At 34.3% G+C, this 23,189-nt stretch overlaps 2 protein-coding genes across 2 annotated transcripts; both read left to right on the forward strand.

Moving 5' to 3' along the window:
- Window positions 1-11,898: 11,898 nt before the first annotated feature.
- LOC129886771 (bax inhibitor 1-like) lies at window positions 11,899-14,434 on the forward strand. The gene is made up of 5 exons (XM_055961611.1): window positions 11,899-12,135; window positions 12,585-12,716; window positions 12,811-12,902; window positions 13,768-13,927; window positions 14,038-14,434. Exons 1-5 carry the CDS (start codon window positions 12,025-12,027, stop codon window positions 14,227-14,229), a joined length of 687 nt encoding a protein of 228 aa, XP_055817586.1. The 5' UTR covers window positions 11,899-12,024; the 3' UTR covers window positions 14,230-14,434.
- A 3,707-nt stretch (window positions 14,435-18,141) lies between these two features.
- LOC129886770 (bax inhibitor 1-like) lies at window positions 18,142-20,896 on the forward strand. The gene is made up of 5 exons (XM_055961610.1): window positions 18,142-18,401; window positions 18,929-19,072; window positions 19,167-19,258; window positions 20,142-20,301; window positions 20,496-20,896. The coding sequence occupies exons 1-5, from the start codon at window positions 18,291-18,293 to the stop codon at window positions 20,685-20,687; spliced, it is 699 nt and encodes a 232-aa protein (XP_055817585.1). The 5' UTR covers window positions 18,142-18,290; the 3' UTR covers window positions 20,688-20,896.
- The last annotated feature ends 2,293 nt before the right edge of the window (window positions 20,897-23,189 follow it).

Genomic DNA, 23,189 nt, shown 5'->3' on the forward strand with positions numbered 1-23,189 from the left:
CCAATCGTTTTATTAGATTATCACTAACGGCATAATCAAGTACAAAAGAAGAGAAAAATTATGGTAATACATGTAAAATATTCAGAAAAATCAAAATTCATCATGAATCCTGAAGAATTAAGTAAAGCAAGTAGAATATTGCCTTATTCCTTACTTGAACTAGAAGAAACTGTAAAACAAATCGATTCCTAGTAGATCTCCTGATACAGCTATCAGTAACGAGATTACGAAATAGAGAAATCTCGATTCTTCATTCTCTCGATTACAATATTTTTCATACTCAACATTTTAATCAGAAAAATAATACTTGCATTTGTGATCAAATAGTAAGAAAAAATGCAACAGTAAGGATGAATGTACCGTCTTCAAGCTTGTGTAAGCGTTCTCGGGAATTTCTCCATAATTTATCATGTCTTCTCTTGTCCAATTCCTGTTGAAGTAAGCTTTCACAGCATTCGTGGCCTGGCTCTGTTTGGGAATATTTACGGTTCTACCTTTCAGTTTTTGGCTGAGTTTTGGGGATATGCAGGGGCACTTTGGTCAAAGAAGGAAAGGAGAAGAATCTCCAGGCTCAGGTCGTTGGCGGGAAAGGCTAGAGGTTTGGGAATAATTTTTCTGGGGAATTTATTTGAAGTAATTTAATTTCCAAAACTTGAAACTTATATATATCATGTTTACTTACGATATATCTCATCTTTCTTATCTCCTGTGTTAAAGTTAGTAAACAAAAACAATTAAGATGGAAAGACAAAAAAGTATCCGAGTCCACAAAATACACTGTGTGTCCTTAAGGAATTTAATCCATTCACTGTACCCGAGGTTATGAATTATTTCCTCCCAGGATAAAATAGATATAACATTAAAAAAGTAGCATTACCTCAAAAAAATTTAATTCCAGCGAACTCAAAAATAGCAACGTAATCACACAAAGACACAATTTATTTGTAAGAAAATATATACAGGAGAGGGAGAGATTTACGATGATCAAAACTGAGAGGAGACCTCTATATTTAAAGCCAACAAGGTTTCTTTTGGGAAAGGAAGTGTATGTCCGGAAGGAACAGGTCCTTTCTGAATCTGCGAAGGGAAATATCTATTCGAAAGGAACAGGTCCCTTCAGAATCTGCAAATTTCAAATTTCGTTTATTAGTTAATTTGATAATTTTAATTCTGCAAATTTAATTAATTCAATTAATCCGCAAAATAATTAATTATTTAACTAACAATTCTGAATTAATACTGAATTAGTAGTAAGAAAAAGGAAATCAATTAATGAGATTAATAAATAAATTTTTTCTAAAAAAATTATCAATCAATCACATCATTTGCCGAAGCCGAGCGAGCGACGACGACGATGGCGCGAGGGGCACCCTCTACTTAACTCTTTATGAGTTAAAAAAAGTCTTTCATAATATAAGGACAAGACTTTTCCTTTCTTCTACTAATGAGGAGAAATGACTTTTCATTTTCCCTTCATTTTGTTCCTCCACATTTCTTAATTCTTTTTCCCCATTCTTTCCCATTAACACTCCACTTAAACCCAACAATGTCCTACATGAATGGGGAATGGCTATTGTTTAAAACATATGCATGAAAAAACTGTGTGATTCGTAAATAAGAATTAATTGCATTTGGATAAGCAGGTTTCCCTTTGAACTTTCCATAGTGAACATATATCGGATATACTTCGTTAATTAGTAGATTTGATATCTTTGAACTGTCGAGCTTTGGTGTATACCTAGACAACATAAGTCACACAATTAACCCTTTAACTATTTTTGGTTCTCATTGTTTTGTTCGTTTCAGCCATGAACACTTCCTGGTTCATAAATGCGTAGAGAACTGGCCTTACTAGATTCTTCTTGAAGCGGCTTACACTTCACACTTATATAGGTGATATCTAAATGTGTTATTCTGTAAAAACACCATTTGATATGTCTTGTATCAAACTTAAATATCATTAAAAGGTCATAATGTCTTATCCTTGTTACTAAACATTATCGCATCATGAGAATGAATAATAAAATTTATTTTGACAATGTTGAACCGTCATCAATGACTTTGTTTGATCTCCTTGAACCTAGATCTTGGGATGTCCAGTCTTCTAGGTAGAGTTACCGTCACGATGATTTGTCCTCGGCCATAATCTCACTCCCTTTGATGATCGCTCAACTCCTTCCCTAGTTAGGCCTTTTATAAGTAGATCTGCCACATTATCCTTTGACTTTACATAGTAATTGTGATAATTCCACTAGAGAGTAGTTGTCTAACAGTATTATGTCTTCGTCATATGTGACGAGACTTACCCGTTATACATAACGCTCCAAGCTCTTCCTATTGCAGTTTGACTATCACAATGTATGCATATATGAGCCATTGGTTTGGACCAAAATGGAATATCTTCTAAGAAATTCTGGAGTCATTCTGCTTTTTCACTGGCCTTGTCTAAGGCTATGAACTCAGACTCCATTGTAAAGCGAGCTATACATGTTTGTTTGGATGATTTCCAAGATATCGCTCCTCCACCAATGGTGAAAACGTATCCACTTGTGGATTTAATTTCATTTGTCCCAGTAATCCAATTTGCATCACTATATCCTTCAACAACTTTTGGATACTTATTATAATGCGAAGCAAAGTTTAGAGTGTGTTCTAAATACCTCAAAACTCGTTTCATTGTCATCCAATAATTTTAGTTGGGATTACTTGTGTATTGACTTAATTTACTTATAGCACAAGCTATATTTGGTCGGGTACAGTTCATGATGTACAACAAACTTTCCAACACTCTTGCATAATCCAATTGAGCCTGACTTTCACATTTATTCTTAGCAAGATCAAGGTTCACATCAATTGGTGTTTTTGCACTTTTGAAGTTTAAGTACTTGTATTTTTGAAGTACCTTTTGGATATAATGAGTTTGAGACATTGCTAGACCTTGAGGAGTTTTGTGAATCTTAATTCCCAATATCAAATTGGCAACTCGTAGATCTTTCATATCAAACTTACTAGAAAGCATACACTTAGTAGCATTTATGTTTGCAATGTCGTTACTCATTATTAGCATATCATCCACATATAAACAAATAATGACAACTTTGTTTGGAGTGTATTTAACGTAAACACATTAATCTTAAATCTATTTGGCAACATAGTTTGGTCAAAATTTGCATGCCATTGTTTGGGTGCTTATTTTAGTCCATAAAGTGACTTAACAAGTTTGCACATTTTTATTTTCTTACCAGGAACCACAAAACCATTGGGTTGTTTCAAGTAAATTTTTCCTCTAATTCTCCATTTAAGAAAGCTGTTTTTACATCTATTTGATGGATTTCAAGGTCATACACTGTAACTAGTGCAATTAACATCTGAATGGATGTAATCCTTATTACAGGTGAGTATGTATCAAACTAATCAAGACCTCCATGCTGTCTAAATCCTTTGACAACAAGCCTTGCCTTTTATTTGTCGATAGTTCCATCAACTTTTATTTTTCTTTTGAAAATTCATTTTGAACCCAAAGGTTTGTTTCGGAAATAAGATCAACCAATTCCCAAGTATGATTGCTCAAAATTGAATCAATCTTACTATTGACAACCCCTTTTCAAAAGAATGAGTCCACAGCAGACATAGCTTCTTTGAATGTTTGAGGCTCATGTTCAAGAAGAAATGTTACAAAATTATATCCAAATGAAGTAGATGTCATTTGACGTTTTTTACGCCTTGAACTCTCTTTATGTCACGCCCCGGGAGGGTACCCTAGATGTGGCCAGCACTCGAAGACCATTACTGGTCCCCAAGCGAACCACTTGATCCAATAACACATCCATTCATTCAATCAATTAGTGGAAGGATTAAATAAAGAAATAATTAGATGGACAATCCCAATCAACAACCTAACTCAAGAAAAAAAGGCCATGGTCCAATAAATCAATCTCCAATCTAAGTCATTAAATAATTTGACAAGAATAATTCAAGGAATTAAACTACTCAATTGACCCATCACTATCTAGTCTATGAAGCCTCTATCACTTCTATCTAATTAGTGCCAATGACAGGTTCATGGCTACCTCAAATCAGAAAGAAAAAGACTAAACTCAACACAAGAATAACATAAGTGGTATTCTCCAAATGTAGGGGAGGACTCACCAATAAGCTGAGTGTGAATAGATCCTCAATGGTGCGCCTATTGATGATCTCTTAAACTGTCTCTGCATCATGAAACGATGCGGGTCCAAATGAACGTCAGTACGTGGAATGTACGAGTATGTAATATGGTAGAATAAAATAATACCGGTTTAAATATCTTAAGTCATAAAGATAAGAGATACTCAATCAAGGTGTCATAAGTCTAAAGTAAGAATACAGTTTAGATAGAGATCAATCATATACCATCCAATCAAATCCAATCATGTACAATATAGTTCAATCAAATCATTTACAATTCGATTTTGTCACGCCTCGGGAGGGTACCCTAGACATAACCGACACTCAGAAACCATTTCTGGATTCCAAGCGGACCATATAGCCTGATCAGACATCCATTCATCCATTCAATCAACGGAAGACTTAAAATAAAGAGAATAGTCGGTGGGCAACTCAAAACATCAATCTAACTCAAAGAATAAAGGCCATGGGCCAACAAATCAACTCTAATATTTGTCATAAAAAATAATAGTTTGACAAGAATAATTCTAGGAAAGAAATACTCAATCGACCCAAATGACATATTCATGGCTACCTCAAATCAAAATGAAAAGGGCTAAACTCAATGCAAGAATACATAAGCGGTCTCTTCTGAATGTAGGGGATGACTCACCAATATGCTGAGCGTGAAATAGATCCTCAATGGTGCTCCTATTGACGATCTCTTAAACCTGTCTCTGCATCATAAAATGATGCAAGTCTAAATAGATGTCAGTACATGGAATGTACGAGTATGTAATATGGCAGAATAAAACATACATCAAGGAGGAATAACATCGGTACAAATATCTCAACTCAGAGGGATAAGAGAGACTCAAATAAGGCGTCATAAGTCTAAAGTAAGAATATATTTTTAGACAAAGACCAATCACACATCATACAATCCAATCCATTCGTACACAATACAATCACATATCCTTCAATTCAATCTATCACGCATCACCTAATCCGATCCAATCATACACAATCCAATCATATGTCATCCAATCCAATTCAATCATATACAATCAACTCAACAAACAACTCAACAATCAAGTCAAAGGACTCAACTCAATAATCAAGTCAAAGGACTCAAATCAATAAACATACAACTTAGAACTTAGTAATGTTATATAATCCAACCCAATCATCAAAAAAAAAATCTCAATCAAACCAATCATATCATGCACAATCCACTCAATTTGGGAGTTTCTCTAATCGACAACAATCCCACCACCTATATATAGGTGATGTACAATGAGTCACGTCGTTGCTCCGTCCATTCATACTTGCTAAGGTATGAACGACTCAAACCAATAATGGATCCGTCAATCCATCAAGTCCTATCATTTTAGGACAATGAAATAGGAAAACATCCGATACGGTATAATCCCTTCCTACGTTGGCGGCGTAGTGTATGGGATTCGAGTATGGACTATACTCTTACCCAATTCGGTGTTCAATACTCCTCCCAAGACTCAATACGTGCATAGCTATTAAGTGAGTAAAATATTTAAAATACTCATTTAGCCTCATCGGACTCTTTCAAATCAACTCATTTAGTCTCATTGGACTCTTTTCAAAACTCAATCAAATCTGGCCTCATTGGACCCTCTTTCAAATCGACTCATCTCCAATCATCAAACTCTTCTCTTTAAAAATCTATACAAATCTCAAAATTGACATTTTAAAGAAAAATAATGCTCAACTCATTTATACTCCAAATACTCATGTTCAAAAATAATTAAAAGACTTCTCAAACTCAACTCATGCTTAAACTCTTTTTAAATCGTAGATAAAAATAATCATCCTTTAAAACTCAAAATAGTGTGTAAATAGTTTATGCAAAAATATTCACAAAATATTTATTTAAAACTCTTTCTCAAAAGATTATTTATTTTTAAAATATTCATAAAACTCCAATCAATCAAATTATACAAATCACATAATCACATTAGACTCCAATCTACTTTATCACACAACCTCCTCATTAACATAATCTGTTCATCAATCATTCTACATATATTAAATAATCACCATTCGCATCATCATCAACATCATTATCCACATCATTATCAATTATTATCACCACCTCATTGTCAAATATCATCATCACATCAATATCAAACGTCTACTCCACAATCTTCATTTTAGTCCTATATTCAATTTATAAAAGCAAAAGGACATTCTTAACTATTCAATTCATTCTTTTCATTCCAATCAATACACATATACACAAAACCATCCATCTCGACCTCAAGACATTTATGACAAGAAATCTCATCTTGGTTCATGTGAATGAAACATGAATCTATACTCTCAACAAAACTCAACTCAAGAATATCATCAATACCTATAAATCTATATACAAAGATACACTTGTAGTCAATAATATGAAAGATAACTATTTAGTAACTCAAGTCATTAAAATCATCAATCAACCAATAGTATCTAAAAACATTCTATAGTTTAGGAAAACTTTCAAGAAAACCTTCTTAGAAGGTTCAACTCTTTCACTACTCCTATCCAACACATCTATGGGCATATGGAATAACTCAATCCATATTTTAGGTTAGCCTTACATACCTTGTGAAGACTTTGAAGTGACCTTGATATTAGGCCTTCAATGGGAGGCTTGAATCCTTGAAACTCTTGAAGGCACCCTTTGTTGGAGATAGATTTGGAGAAGAAGAAGAAGAAGAAGAAGAAAGGAAAAATTTCTAAGGATTTTTAGAGAGAGAGGGAGGACTGAAAATGGTCCAAAAACATCCCAAGGATGGTGTATATATAATTTGGGAAAATACCCAAATTGCCCTTTCTCAAAAATCTGGAAAATAGGCTAAAACGCTCATGGCACGATAGTGGCGCGTCGCGCCACTGCGGTGCTAAGTCAAATTTAGGCTTAAAACCTGTACATCTGATAGTGGCGCATCGCACCAAGGACCAAACTACTGAGGCTGTTTGATGGCGCGATAGTGGCGTATCGCGCCCTTACAACGCCAAGCCTAAGTTTTCTGAGTTCTAGGAAATAGGCTTAAAAACCCTGCACATATCCTAGTGGCGCACCGTGCCAGGGACCAAACTACTGAGGTTTGTTCCTAGTGCGATAGTGGCGCGTCGCGCCACTGCGGCGCCAAGCCCAGGTTTCCAGCAGTTGCCACCCAGGCCTGAAATTCCTGCAGTACTAGTCCATCTTAGGATCGTCATATCTTTTGACTCCGAACTCCAAAAATTACACTCTTGGTGGAGTTGGAAAGAAGACTCAACGACCTTTAATTTAATAGGTCATGGGCCACCCAGATCGTCATATTTCAAATGATATAATCATTAGAAGTCGACCCTTATACAAACTCCTTCGACAACTTACCCAAGACGAATTCTTTTGGACTTAGCTTGGTTCTAAGGATCCCTTATGACCCCACATCACCTCTAACACTCTTTAATTACTTAGGAACTCATCCTAACTCATGCACACACTTCATAATAATTGAGTTCGACCCTACACGAATACAAGAAAGGTTTGAATCTTAGGGAAAAATTTTGGGGGGTGTTACAGATCTGATCCAATCCAATCATATATCATCCGATCTAATCCAATCATATACAATCGGTTTAATCCAATCATATACAATCTGATCCAATCTAATCATATATAATCCGATCTAATCCAATCATATACCATACAATTCAATCCAATCATATATCATCTAATCCAATCCAATCACATATTATCTAATTCAATCCAATCACATATCATCTAATCCAATCCAATCACATATCATCTAATCAAATCCAATCACATATCATCTAATCCAATCCAATCACATATCATCTAATCCAATCCAATCATATACAATCAACTCAACAATTAAGTCGAAGGACTCAACTCAATAGATATGCAAATTAGAATTTAACAATGTTTTACGTTTCGACTCAATCATCTACAATCACAATCAAACTAATCATATCATGCACAATCCACTCAATTTGGGAGTTTTTCTAACCGACAACCATCATCATATGAGCAAGTGATAGTACAACAAACCAACATTGTTGCCACGTCCGTTCATACCTTGCCAGGGTAAGAACGAATCAACAATCATGGATCCATAACCAATCAAGTCCTATCATGTCAGGATAGTAATTTAGAAAGCATTCGACTTTAACAGTCCAATCCTCTCCTACATTTGGCGACGTAGTATACTCTTACCCAATTCGGTGCTCGATACTCCTCCCAAGACTCAATATGCTCATATTTATCAAGTGAGTAAAATACTCAAAATACTCATTTAGTCTCTTAGGACTTAATTTCAAATCAACTCATTTAGTCTCATTGGACTTTTTTCAAAACTCATTCAATATGGTCTCATTGGACCTTCATTCACAATTAACTCATCTCAATCATCAAACTCTTTTTTTTGAATTTGATACCATCTCAACTCAATGAATGCAGAAAATATTAGATGCATTTAAAACATAATTTTAACTCCTCAACTCAAACTTAAAATAGACATTTTAATGTAAAAATGTTCAACTCTTTTATACTCATGTTCAAAAATGATAATTTAGAGACTTCTCAAACACAACTCATGCTTAAACTCTTTTTAAATCTAAGATGAAAATAATCATTCTTTAAACTCAAAATAGTGTATAAATAGTTTATGCAAAAATGCTCACAAATCATTTATTTAAAACTTCTTCTCAAACAATAATTTATACTCATATGACTCCAATCAAATCAAATTATGCAAATCACATATCATGTAGTCACATTAGACTCCAATTCATTTCACCTCAAACATCATCATCAACATACCTCTTCATCAATCATTCTACCCATGTTAAATAACTACCATTCACATCATCATCAAATATCATCATTCACATCATCATCAAAAAATCATCATTCACATCATCATCAAACATCATCATTCATATTATTATCAAACATCTTGCTTCAAAATTCTTATTTAATTCTGTATTCCATTTATAGAAATAAAAATGTCATTCTAGCTCTACCAATATTTCATTTCTTTTTATGCCATTCACATTCATAACTATCCCAAATCATTCTTTTCATTCCAATCAATATATATACACAAAAACCATCCATCTCAACCTCAAGATAAATTATGACCAAAAAGGAAATCTCATCTTGGTTTTCATGTGAATGAAACATGAATCTATACTCTCAATAAAACTCCACTCAAGAACATCATCAATACATATGAATTTATATAAAAGAATTCATTTGTAGTAAATAATATAAAAGAAAACTATTTAGTAATTCAAGTCATGAAAATCATCAATCAATTAATAGTATATAAAAAAGTATTCTATAATTTAGGAAAAAATCAAGAAAACCTTCATAGAAGGTTCAAGCCTTTCACAATCTTAATCCAACACATCTATGGGGCATATGGAAGAACTCAATCCATATTTTAGGTTAGTCTTACATACCTGACTTGAAGAACAACTCAAAGATTTGATGGCCTTACTTGAAGAACTTGAACTCTAGCCCTCCTTCTCTTCTCCAATTCTTTCCCTCAAGTTCTTGGGTGTTTTTGGAGAGAAACCCTTAGAAATTGATGTGGGGGGGGGGGGGAAATGGTGATAGCTAGGGTAGTATTTTAGATATAGAATGGGTGGAAAAGGTCCATAATGCCCTTTTCTCTAAAAAAAATCTGCAAAACAGGTCCAAAAACCTGCAAGTGCAATAGTGACGCGTCGCGCCAAGAGCCAAACTACTGAGGCTAGTTTTGAACGCTATAGTGGCGCCGGACGCCACTGGAGCCCCAGGCCTGAAATTCCTGTAGTGATATTTTGTAGTAAAATGGTCATAACTTTTGACTCCGAACTCCAAAAAAATGCAATCTTAGTGGTGTTGGAAAAAAGACTCAAAGACCTTTAATTTGACAGGTGATGAGCCACCCAATTCATTATATTCTAAGAGATACGGTCGATTGAAGTTGACCCTTATACGAACTCATTCGTAAACTTAGCCGATAGAAATTCTTTGGACTCGGCTAGGTGTTAGAGATCCCTTATGATCCTAAAACACATCTAATACACTTAAAATACTTAAGAATTGATCCTAACTCATATATGAAATTACAAGTCATCGAATTCGATCCTACACGCACAAGAAGAACGGTTCGAGTTTTGGCGGGAAAAAAAAATCTGGGGTGTTACACTTTATTAGGTAAATTCTCCTTTGATTCTTCTCAAGGTCGTTTAGACCCTTCACTAGACAATTCAAGTCTAGTTTTCTATGGATAAATATGTTCAAAAAATACACCATTATCTGATTCTATTACCGTTTATCATAAATATCTGGATGTTCAGACTTATGAACCAAAAATCGACATACTTTACTATTTGTAGCATATCCAATGAAAATACAGTCCACATTCTTAGGTCCTATTGTGACCCTCTTAGGTTTAGGAACTTGGACTTTGGCTAGATACCCACACACTTTGAAATATTTCAAATATGGTTTTCTTCCTTTCCATTTCTCATATGGAATAGACAGTGTTTTGTTGTGGGGAACTCTATTGAGTATTGGCTTCCCCCACAAGTTTTGTGGTAAACTTGAACTTATAAGTAAGACATTCATTGTTTCCTTTAAAGTTTAATTTTTTCTTTCTGCAATTCCGTTTGATTGAGGTGAGTAAGGGACATTAGTTTGATGGATGATTCCATTTTCCAAACATATTTCTGCAAAAGGAGATTCATACTCTCCATCTCCATCACTTCTTATCATTTTTATCTTTTTATCCAATTGAGTTTCAACTTCAGTTTTGTATTGTCTAAATACTTCTGTTGCTTTATTCTTACTATTCAACAAATAGACATAACAATATCTGATGCAATCGTCAATAAAAGTTATAAAATACTTTTTTTCTCCACAAGTTGGTGTTGACTTCATATCACAAATGTCTGTGTGAATCAATTCTAAGGAACTGAAATTCCTTTCAACAAATTTATAAGGATGCTTAGCATACTTAGATTTAACACATACTTGACATTTAAATTGATCAATTTTTGCAAGGTTTTATAATTAACATATCATAAGCATGAATGCCATAAATTATTTGACTCAAGTAAGTAAGAAGAAGCTTGAACTTTATTATTATCAACAACCATTATATTCAGTTTGAAAAGGCCCTTATTGAGTTAGCCTTTTTTCCTAAATACATTTCATTCTTACTAACTACTACTTTGTCTGAAACCATAACTCACTTGAATCTATTTTTGATAAGAAGACCGGCAGAAACCAAGTTCTTTCTCATTTCTGGAACATGATAAATTTTGTTCAGTGTCACCACTTTGCCGAATGTCATTTTCAAGAATACTCTACCATATACTTTAACCTTAGCCGTTGTAGAATTTCCCATATAGATAGTCTCATCAGGTGTAGCAGGGGAATAAGTAGCGAAGGCTTCTCGAACCACACAAACATGTGACGTGGCTCTTGAATCAAGACACCATTCTTTGGGATTTTCTACCAGGTTACATTTGGTGAACATTGCACATAAGTTTTCAATATCCCCATTTGTAAGTCAATCCAAACTAAGACTTAAAACAATTTGATACTCCCTCCGTTTCCATATTTCTAACTCCCCTTCCCGCCAACAACCTGAGCCAATAGATCTTTTTGTTTTTCTTATTTGATGAAAGTAACCCTACCTTACCCATAACAGAAAGGTAAAACCGTAAATACCGTAAAGGGCAGTCCGTTGGTAACGAACTCTTCTCTGCAAAACTATAAACAGAGGTCACGCTCCTCATTCTTCTTCATCACTTCCCCCATTTCCACTTGCAAAAAGAAACGAAATAATGGCTTTCTTAGTGAATGCTGTGAAATTGTACTTCAATAGGAATTGGAGAAGACAAGACATGATGAGTTCAGCACCAATTCCGGAGCACGCTCGCACAAGATTGAACAGGGTAAACTTCTACTCTTTTTTTTCTATTTGATCACAAACGTTGTAATTGAGATTTTACAGTTTCTTGTAGTTCAGTAAGAAATAAGGATGAATTTCGATTCTCAGAAGATTTTGAAGTTTGACGTTTTATTAGTAAAAAACGATTGGAGATTTAGAGTAACATGCAACTTTTTTTTAGCATTTCGAATGGAATTTGCTATTGAAGCCTTGCTCCATATTCCGTCTTGAAAGTTGTTTTTGAGTTGAATTTTACACACTTCTGACTTGGTTTACATGAGAGTATTAGACGGACTGGAAATTAAGATATTAAATTCACTTAGTACATATTATGATAATGGAAGAAAACATCAAGTTATAGTTAAAATTTTAAACAGTTTGATAGTGGTAAGCATTTTCAAACTTTCCAAATGGTGTTTAGCATTTTCATATTAGATTTTGCTGAAACTACAGGTGTATCTTACTCTCTTCTGTGCCACATCGGCCGCTGCTTATGGATCACACTTGGAAGCAGGGGGGCTGTTCACAGTCCTTTGTTCTGAAGCAAGTTTACTCTGGCTTTACTTCACACCACCATGGAGAGTGGTATGTGATCAATGACTCGATCGTAGATTTTCTTCCAAGTTGTTGAATTACTCTTCAAGTCGCTTCTTATATCGTAAATCTTCTGTCTATGCAGTGGAAGAGGGTTTTGCTCTTGATAGTTGCTGCCTTTTGCTTCGGTGCTTCTGTTGGCACTTCTACCAAGTGTTTCTTTGAAATCGATCAACTGTAAGACTCTAAAGATGCTAAACATTGTTCCGATATTGGTTGTTTTTACTGCTTTCGTGTCATATCATATTTACCAGAGAGAGGCTTCTTGTTGATTGGTATATATACTTGTGACCACTTTATCTTTGATAATCATTAGATTTACTGGAAATCCTACATGGAAAAATCGGTATGCTTAACAGCTGCTGTAGAAGCTATTTGTTTCAATTTTAAAATCCGAATCTCCTAAATTTAGACCACTATTCTCTCAGAAAATTCTGAAATAAGGACTTATGAGATATCCCTACCTGAGTGTGTTGGTCTCTTTCACAAGCAAGGGCATTGGATTAGATGAATTGACATAAACATAGTCATTCTACGTTGTGGTCTGTATTATTCTTGCGTGCAGTTAGCTAAAAGTGGCTACTAGGATTACGTAGGTTTGGAGTCTGAACAACCCCCGTAGTATTTGAAAATTTTGCAGTAATAACTCTTTTACATGATCTATTAGGCTGCATATTAGAGAATTTGCATAATGCATAGATTATGAATGAGAAAATTTGAGAATTATGACTAGCATTGAGTTTTACAATGTTTGTCTGATATTAGCATTGAGTGTTAGCATTGAGCTAAATTGATGACTTGTAACTAAGATTCATGGATTTAGGGGGCTGGAATGGAACTATATTGGCTTTAATTCTTTAGAAACCGGAAATAGTTTTGAACTATATTGTGGCTTATGAATGAGAGAAGTTGAGCAATATGGCCACCAAACTGTGAAGAGTACTGCATTAGCACTTTGTTGTTCTGTGTTCCTTATTTGAAGAATATTCTGATAATTTGAACAGTATCTAACATCAGAAAGCATTCCATGCTTTCTGTCCAGCGTTGTCGTTAGATTTTTGCAAGGTGCAGCAATTGTCTTTGGATGTTTCTGGTTTGCAGCCCGGACATGTAGGGAAAGGAGCCAAATCTACACCACTGTCCTGATTGAAACTTGTACTCTAATGCTAATGTTGTTTGACATTACTCAGTGGATGTTAAAGGTAAGAAATTAACAGTGATTTTTAACTACTTGACTCAAGTTTTGAACTCGACTCTGTCTAATGAATGAATGAATGAATAATATGACTGACTTGAATAATGCTTGTGACAGGTATACGTTCTGCTGGCATTGTTCATGGGGTACCTTGTTCTATATAGCCAAGAGATACTGTACGATGCTCACTTTGGAGAAATTGACTTTGTTAACTGCGCATTCACTGTCTTCTTCTGTTTACCAGCTATTATGGTCCATGCTGTAAGACTTTGCCTGGATGCAAACATTGAGCAACACGGACAGAATTAATACAGATACACTTGGAACTATAGAACAATAGAAAGTAGAATACAGATGGGGAACAATGATGAACAAATATGCCTTTGTGATGACTACATTTTACGGATTGAATGAGGAATTCATAGTCTGAAGCCAAGTGGTTTGAATATTTCTTGGCAAATACTGATATACTTTGTGATTAAGAAAATTTTGAATAGAATATACTACTGCATAATTGTTCTTTCTTTTTTCATTATCAACATTTTAATCAGAACAATAATTCTTATATCTGTGATCAAATAGAAAGAAAAAATGAAACAGTAAGGATGAATGTACCGTCTTCAAGCTTGTGTAAGCGTTCTCGGGAATTTCTCCATAATTTATCATGTCTTCTCTTGTCCAATTCCTGTTGAAGTAAGCTTTCACAGCATTCGTGGCCTGGCTCTGTTTGGGAATATTTACGGTTCTACCTTTCAGTTTTTGGCTGAATTTTGGGGATATGCAGGGATACTTTCGTCAAAGAAGAAAAGGAGAAGAATCTCCAGGCTCAGGTCGTTGGCTGGAAAGGGGAGAGGTTTGGGAATAAGTTTTCTGGGGAATTTATTTGAAGTAATTTAATTTCCAAACCATGAAACTTATATATATCATCTTCTGATCAGCTATTTGTTGGCTCGTATGAATCCACCAAGCGTCAAGGGACCAGGTCCTTGACTGAGAACAATTAAGAACAATCTACACTGCAAAAAGTAGAGGAACACAAGATGTTTAATTGAAAATCTTCTTGCTCAAGGAATGAAAAATGTTTATTTGCATCTTTTTACCAAACACACGGAAGGTTCATTATCGCAATTCACATTCATTCTAGGAAAATATTTTTTTCAATTCCAAACACAACAAAAATTCACTTCAATTTTCTTGACAATGAACTGGAATTCATTATCGATACATTCATGAGTCAGAAAAGGGCATGTAAAAAAACTGAGAAAGAATGACAATATAATTTGAACTTATATTATTATTAATGTGTCTTTCCAATTAGTCCCTCCATTTCATATAACTTGGCCTATGTTGACATGACATATTCTTTAAGAAAACTTTAATTGGAGGTGTATTTTACTAAATTAGTTTTATTAATAATGTTTTAGTACTTTAATTGAAATTAGTCCGTCTAACGAGTTGGAGAATAAGTGTCATCATGTATAATGTGGCCTTTGTTTGTTAAAGATTTGGAAGCCACAAATGTTGAAATTTGACAATTATATTTGGCAAAGATTTGGTACACTTGATAAGGTTCGTATTTGGCAACCATATTTGTCAAAGATTTGGTATACTTGATAAGGTTCACATTTGGCAACCATAAATGTCAAAGATTTGATAGCCACAATATTTGATATACTCACACTAAGATGTTGAATTTTTGTATCTTCAAATGATATCATCAATGACATCAAGCAACCCATTTTCCCCTATAAATAGGGAAGTTGACCATTAGTTGAAACACAAGCATATGAAAAGATTTCATTGCTTTCTTTCTTTGTATTTTATTAAGAGTTATTTTGTAAGAGAGTTAGTGTTGAGACACACTTGTGTGACCCTTTCTTTGGAGTGATCTTGTAAGGTTATTCTCTTGGTGTATTTGGGATTAATTAAAGTATTTACTCTAATTTTGTACTATCTTTTACACTCTTGTTGATATAGTAAAATCCTGCTCTCCGCCTTGTGGACTAGGTCATACCAACCGAACCACGTAAAATTTGTGTCTTCTTTATTTGCTTTTACTTTCGTTATTACCAACTTACTATTATTTTTGCTATTGTCATTATAATATTATTTGGCTAAATTCCACATTACCCGAGTTCTCGATCGATCCTAACATCATGACTTGGGTAAATTATATTGTACTAGACAAGAATTTTGAAACTTTATGATAGAAAATCCGAAAAATTAATGGTCAGTAAAACAAGCTCGACCATAATATTTAGGCACAAACACACAAATGTACCATGGTATGTTTATTCTATAATTTGTCAATTTTATCAATCTTATTTCTATTATCTCTGCTAATGCTACCATAGAAAAACAATTTATGGTAAAAGTTGTAATTTATGGTAAACATGATGTTCGGATATCAAAATAGTTTTTAAATATTTATTATGGTTATTGGAGGAGAAGGGGAGCCTTGGAGTAACTGGTAAAGTTACTGCCATGTGACCAGGAGGTCACGGGTTCAAGCCTTGGAAACAGCCTCTGGCAGAAATGCAAGGTAAGGCTGCGTACAACAGACCCTTGTGGTCGGGCCCTTCCCCGGACCCTGCGCATAGCGGGAGCTTAAGTGCACCGGGCTGCCCTTTTATTATGGTTATTGGAGGAAAGGATTTTCCCTATATTTAGACGATAATTTCAGATTATTTTGAATACTACGCAGTGGATAAAGAGGGATGAGAAGAAGAAAAAAATTACAACAAGGAGCAAAAATAAATAAAAGGGAAAGGGGGGCAAAGATACTTTTTCAATTTTATGATTTAGAACAAATATACTTTTCGTTAAAAATGCATATATAGAGTTGTAGTTTAACGAAGGGAAAATTACGCGAAATGGATGATTATTATGTACTAATACAATTTAATTAATTTTTCTATTTAATTTATATAATTTGGTTACTAATTGTATAAATCAGGAATTTATATATGCTTACCCTAGCTATTTGTATATGATTTGTTGATACATTTGATTTGTAGAAGTTCTGAAAAATTCTTACATGTTAAACACATAATTTGTATATACTTACCATGTTTGTATATTGGCATGCGAAATATACAAACAAAATTTTTAAAAAATTCCTAAATGTATAAATACAAAATTGTATATATTTACCTTGTTTGTATATTGGCAAACGAAAATACTCATAGCAAATGAAACTATAGTGATGGAGCGTAATTAGGCAAATTATAACTTAGCAACATAATTAAGATACTTATATCAGTTATTTGTGAAATTTCATCTTCAAAATTTGGTATATGTATACTCTCGTCATTTAAATGGTGCATATTTACCCTTTTCGTTAATAGAATGAATTAAAAATAATATATTTTTAAAATTTTAAAAATACCATGGGGCTTTTAAAAATCATCTCACCCATTTTTTACCCTGTAGACCTGACCCAACGAAAAAATAATGAAAATTTTTCGCAAATAACCACTATAATAAATTTAGTTAGGCTCATTAGTTATAGTTTGCATAATTATGGATTGAAACTATAGTTTAAATTAGCTCGTTTATATAATTCACAGGTTTGTATATTTCGCAGGTACGTTTGTATAATTGAGTTATTTTTATATAAACTTGAAATAACAAATTTATACAAACACAAACATCTGAACTTTAAACAGTTATACAAAATTACTTTATACAAAAGTTATACAAATTTTGAATTATACAAACGTGTGAATTATACAAACTCGAACCATAATTAACGTTAAATGTTAGTGGCGAATTGTAAATTAGTTAAACTATAGTTATGTTAATTAATTAACTAATATATGTTTGTTTATTCACGTAATTTTTCCAATAATAATCTCTCTTTTATTCAAACCCAATCCAAACCCCATGATTGGTAGAAGAGGAATTGAGCTTTTTCTTAATTTAGGTCGGGTTTGGAGGGGCAAAAAAAAAAGGTTATTCGATAAAAATGATATATATAAAAATAAGAATAGTGTCGCTTGATAAATGATAATAAAAATGAAATCTCGATTCAAGCCATTTGAGAATAGAAAATATATATTGGGAGGATCATTTCCAAAAATTTACCTAATATATGGAGTAAAGGAGTATATATATTTCTAAAACCTCTTCCCCTTGCCGCCAACAACCTGAGTCTGGAGATCCTTCTTTTTTTTTTATTTGACGAAAGTAGCCCTGCCTTATAACCCATAACTGAAAGGTAAAACCGTAAATATCCCAAAAAGAATAACGGCAAGGGGCAGTCGTTGGTAACGAACTCTTCTCTGAAAAACTATAAAGAGAGGTCAGGCTCCTCATTCTTCTTCATCACTTCCCCATCTCGAATTTCTCTGCAAAAACGAAAAGAAAAAATGGATTTCTTAGTGAATGCTGTGAAAGCGTACTTCAACAGGAATTGGAGAAGACAAGACATGATGAGTTCTGCAACAATTCCCGAGCACGCTCGCACAAGCTTGAAGATGGTACATTTATCCTTACACTTTGTAATTTAAGATGATGCTAAATCCCCAATTCTTAAGAATTGATGAATTTCGGTTCTCCGAATATTTTTGATAATCATAGTCGATGTTTTTTTTTACAGTTTCTGCTAGTTCAGTAAGAAATAAGAATTTCGACTCTAAGAAGATTTTGAAGTTTGACGTTTTATTAGTGATAATGTGATAAAAAAAATCGATTGGAGATTTGGAGTAACATACAACTTTTTATTAGCATTTCGATCGAGTTTTCCATATTCGTTCTTGAAAGTTTTTTTTTAAGTAAAATTTTACTCCCTTTTCTTGGTTTATATGAGAGTATTCGAGCACACTGGAAATTAAGATATTAAATTCACTTAGTATATATTATGATAATGGAAGAAAACATCAAAGTTATAGTTAAAATTGTGAACAGTTTAATGAACTTAATTCTTGAAAGTGTGAAGTTTGCATAGAAAGTGAATGGTTTTAAGCATTTTCATATTAGTATTGATTAGTTTTGGCTGAAACTATAGGTGTATCTTAGTCTCTTCTGTGCCATGTCGGCCGCTGCTTATGGATCCCACTTGCACCTGATCTGGGGAGCAGAGTGGCTGTTACCAATCCTTTCTTCTGCAGCAAGTTTACTCTGGCTTTACTTTACACCACCATGGAGAGTGGTACGTCATCAATGACTCGATCGTAGATCTTCTTCCAAGTTGTTGAATTATTCTTCAAGTCGCTTCTTATATCGTAAATCTTCTGTCTATGCAGAAGACGAGGGTCGTGCTCTTGATGGATGCTGCTTTTTGCTTCGGTGCTTCTGTTGGTCCTTTTACCAAGTATTTTTTTGAAATTGATCAACGGTAAGACTCGAAAGATGCTAAATATGGTTGTTTTTACTGCTTTCTTGTCATATCATTTTTACCAGAGAGAGGCTTCTTGTTGATTGGTGTATATACTTGTGATCACTTTATCTTTGATAATCATAAGATTTACTGGAAATCCTACATGGAAAAATTGGTATGCTTAACAGCTGCAGTAGAAGCTATTTGTTTCAATTTTTAAAATCCGAATCTCCTAAATGTAGACTACTACTCTCTCTTAGAAAACTCTGAAATAAGGACTTATGGAGATATCCCTACCTGTGTGTGTGTTGGTCTCTTTCACAAGAAAGGGCATTAGATTGGATGAATTGACATAAACATTGTCATTCTATGTTGTTTTCTGTATTATTCTTGCGTGCAGTTAGCTAAAAGTGGCTACTAGGATTATGTAGGTATGGAGTCTGAACAACCCTGTAGTATTCAAAAAGTTTTGCAGTAATGTCTCTTATACATGATCCGTTAGGCTTCATTTTGGAGAATTTGCATAATGCATAGCTATGAATGAGAAAATTTGAGAGTTATGACTAGCATTGAGTTTTAGAATAATGGTCTGATATTAGCATTGAGTGTTAGCATTGAGCTAAATTGATGACTTGTAACTAAGATTCTTGGATTTAAGGGACTGGAATGGAATTACAGCTACCAAATTGTATCTCAATTATATTGGCTTTAATTCATTAGAAACTGGAAACAGTTTTGAACTATATTGTCTTATGAATGAGAGAAGTTGAGCAATATGGCCACCAGACTGTGAAGAGTACTGCATTAGCACTTTGTTGTTCTGTGTTCCTTGTTAGAAGAGAATATTCTGATAATTTGACAAATATCTAACTTGAGAAAGCATTCCATGCTTTATCTCCAGCTTTGTTGTTAGATTTTTGCAAGGTGCAGCAATTGTATTTGGATGTTTCTGGTTTGCAGCCAGGACAAGTAGGGAAAGGCGCCAAATCTACATCACCGGCCTGATTGAAACTTGTACTGTAATGCAAATGTGGTTTGACATTACTCAGTGGATGTTAAAGGTAAGAAGTATGCATACAATGTGTTCACACGCATCCTATAACACAGTTCCCTTGTTCATAAATCAATTATTTTGCCTCAAACTTAATATGTGACTAATTACAGTGATTTTAAACTACTTGACTCTAGTTTTGAACTCTCCTCTGTCTAATGAACGAATGAATAATATGACTGACTTGAATAATACTTGTACCAGGTATACGTACTGCTGGCATTGTTCATGGGGTACCTTGTGCTATATAGCCAAGAGATACTGTACGATGCTCGCTTTGGAGATATTGACTATGTCAACTGCGCATTCACTGTCTTCTTCTGTTTACCAGCTATTGTGGTCCATGCTGTAAGACTCTGCCTGGGTGCAAACATTGAGCAACATAGACAGAATTAATGCTGATACACTTGGAACTATAGAATAATAGAAAGTAGAATACAGAAGGGGAACTGTAAAGGATGAACAAATATGCCTTTGTGATGACTACATTTTACTGATTGAATGAGGAATCCATAGTCTGAAGCCAAGTGCTTTGAATATTTCTTGGAAAATACTGATATACTTTGTGATTAAGAAAATTTTGAATAGAATATACTACTGCATAATTGCTCTTTCTTTTTTCAAGACGTTGATCATTCCAATACCTGCTTAAGAGCCCGTTTGAATGGGCTTAAAAAAAGAAACTTTTATGTATGAAGTGTTTTTAGAATTTTGAAGTGCTGAAAGTTATTTTTATAAATAAGCAGTTGAGTGTTTGGATAAAAGTGCTTATGATGTGGAAAATTATGTGAATTTTAGGGTTAAAATAATAAAAAGGGTAGTTTGGGAATTTAGTTAAAATATAAGGGATATAAAAGTAATTTTCTGTCACGCCCCGGGAGGGTACCCTAGACGTAACCGGCACTCAGAAACCATTTCTGGCTCCCAAGCGAACCACATAGCCTGATCACACATCCGTTCATTCATTCATTCAGCGGAAAATTTAAAAATAAAGAATAATTTAGCGGGCAACTCAAATCACCCATCCAACTCAAAGAATAAAGGCCATGGGCCGACAGATCAACTAAAATATTTGTCATTTAAAAATAGTTTGACAAGAATAACTCAATCGACTCATCACTATCTAGTCTATGAAGCCTCTATCACTACTATCTAATTGGTGCCAATGACATGTTCATGGCTACCTCAAATCAAAATGAAAAGGGCTAACTCAATGCAAGAATACACAGACGGTGTCCTACGAATGTAGGGGAGGACTCACCAACACGCTGAGTGCGAATAGATCCCCAACGATGCTCCTAATGACGATCTCTTAAACCTGTCTCTGCATCATGAAACGATGCAGGTCCAAATGGACGTCAGTACGTGGAATGTACTGGTATGTAATATGGCAGAATGAAGCATACCTCAAGGAAGAATAGCAGCGTTTCAAATATCTCAAATTGAAAAGATGAGAGAGACTCAACAAGGCATCATAAGTCTAAAGTAATAATACATTTTTAGACAAAGACCAATCATATACCATACGGTCCAATCCAATCATACACAATACAGTTCAATCAAATCATTTACAATTCGATCCCTTTCAATCATGTACACTCCGATTATATACACTCAACTCAACAATCAACTCAAAGGACTCAACTCGGTAAATATGCAAATTAAATTATGCAACGTTTTACAATTCAACTCAAAGGACTCAACTCAATAAATATGTAGCAACTCACTCAAGTGTCCTAAGTCTATTAAGAAATAGTTTAGATAGGACTAACTCATAAGCATAGAACAACTCACTCAACTCAACTGACTCAGAGTACCATCAAGACCTAAATGGGAGTTTCTCTTAACCGACAACCAACACTTATGAGCCAGTAAAGGTACAACGAAACGACGTCGTTGCCACGCCCGTTCATACCTTTCCAGGGCATGAACGACGAACACTCATGGATCCAATCCAACCAGGTCCTATAATGTCAGGACAAAAGCTCTCGGGGAAGCATCCGACTTTAACGGTTCAATCCCCCCTACGTTTGGCAACACAGGTATTGGGTTCGAGTATGGACTATACTCTTGCCCAATTCGGTGCTCAATACTCCTCCCATGACTCCATGCTCATAAAACTCCTCCAATCATCTCAAACAAGCCCTCACGGCTAGTTTCATGTAGAACATTGCCACCTCATCAACTCTGTTCTCATTTCAACTCAATTAACTCATAATGACGAGTCTAATTGGACCTTCTTTCAAATCGACTCCTCTCAAATCATCAAACTCTTCTCTTTAAAAATTTATACAATCTCAACTCAATGATTGCAGAAAATATTATGTACATAAAAATATAATTTCAACTCCTCAACTCAAACTCAAAATAGATACTTTAATGTAAAAATACTCAACTCATTTAAAGGCTCCTCATACTCAACTCATACTTAAACTCTTTTATAAATCAAAGATAAAACTAATAATTCTTTAGACTCAAAATAGTGTATAAGTAGTTTATGCAAAAAGGTTCACAATTAATTTATTTAAAGCTCATCCTCAAAAGATCATTTATTTTCAAAACATTCCTAAGACTCCAATCAACTCAAATTATGCACATCACATACCCCAAACTCACATTAGACTCCAATCCACTTCATCACATAACATCCTCATCAATATACCTCTTCGTCAACCATTCTACATATATTAAATAAGCACCATTCACATCATCACTCACATCATCACTCACATCATCACCAAAACATCATCATCACATCATCATCATATATTATCGTTTACATCATCATCAAACATTATCATCACATCATTGTCAAGTATCATCATCACATCAATCATCAAACATCTACTCCAAAATCCTTATTTTTGTCCTATGTTCATTTTATAGAAGCGAAAGGGA

Source organism: Solanum dulcamara, chromosome 4, assembly GCF_947179165.1.
Source record: "Solanum dulcamara chromosome 4, daSolDulc1.2, whole genome shotgun sequence".
NCBI classification, from domain to species: Eukaryota; Viridiplantae; Streptophyta; class Magnoliopsida; order Solanales; family Solanaceae; genus Solanum; species Solanum dulcamara.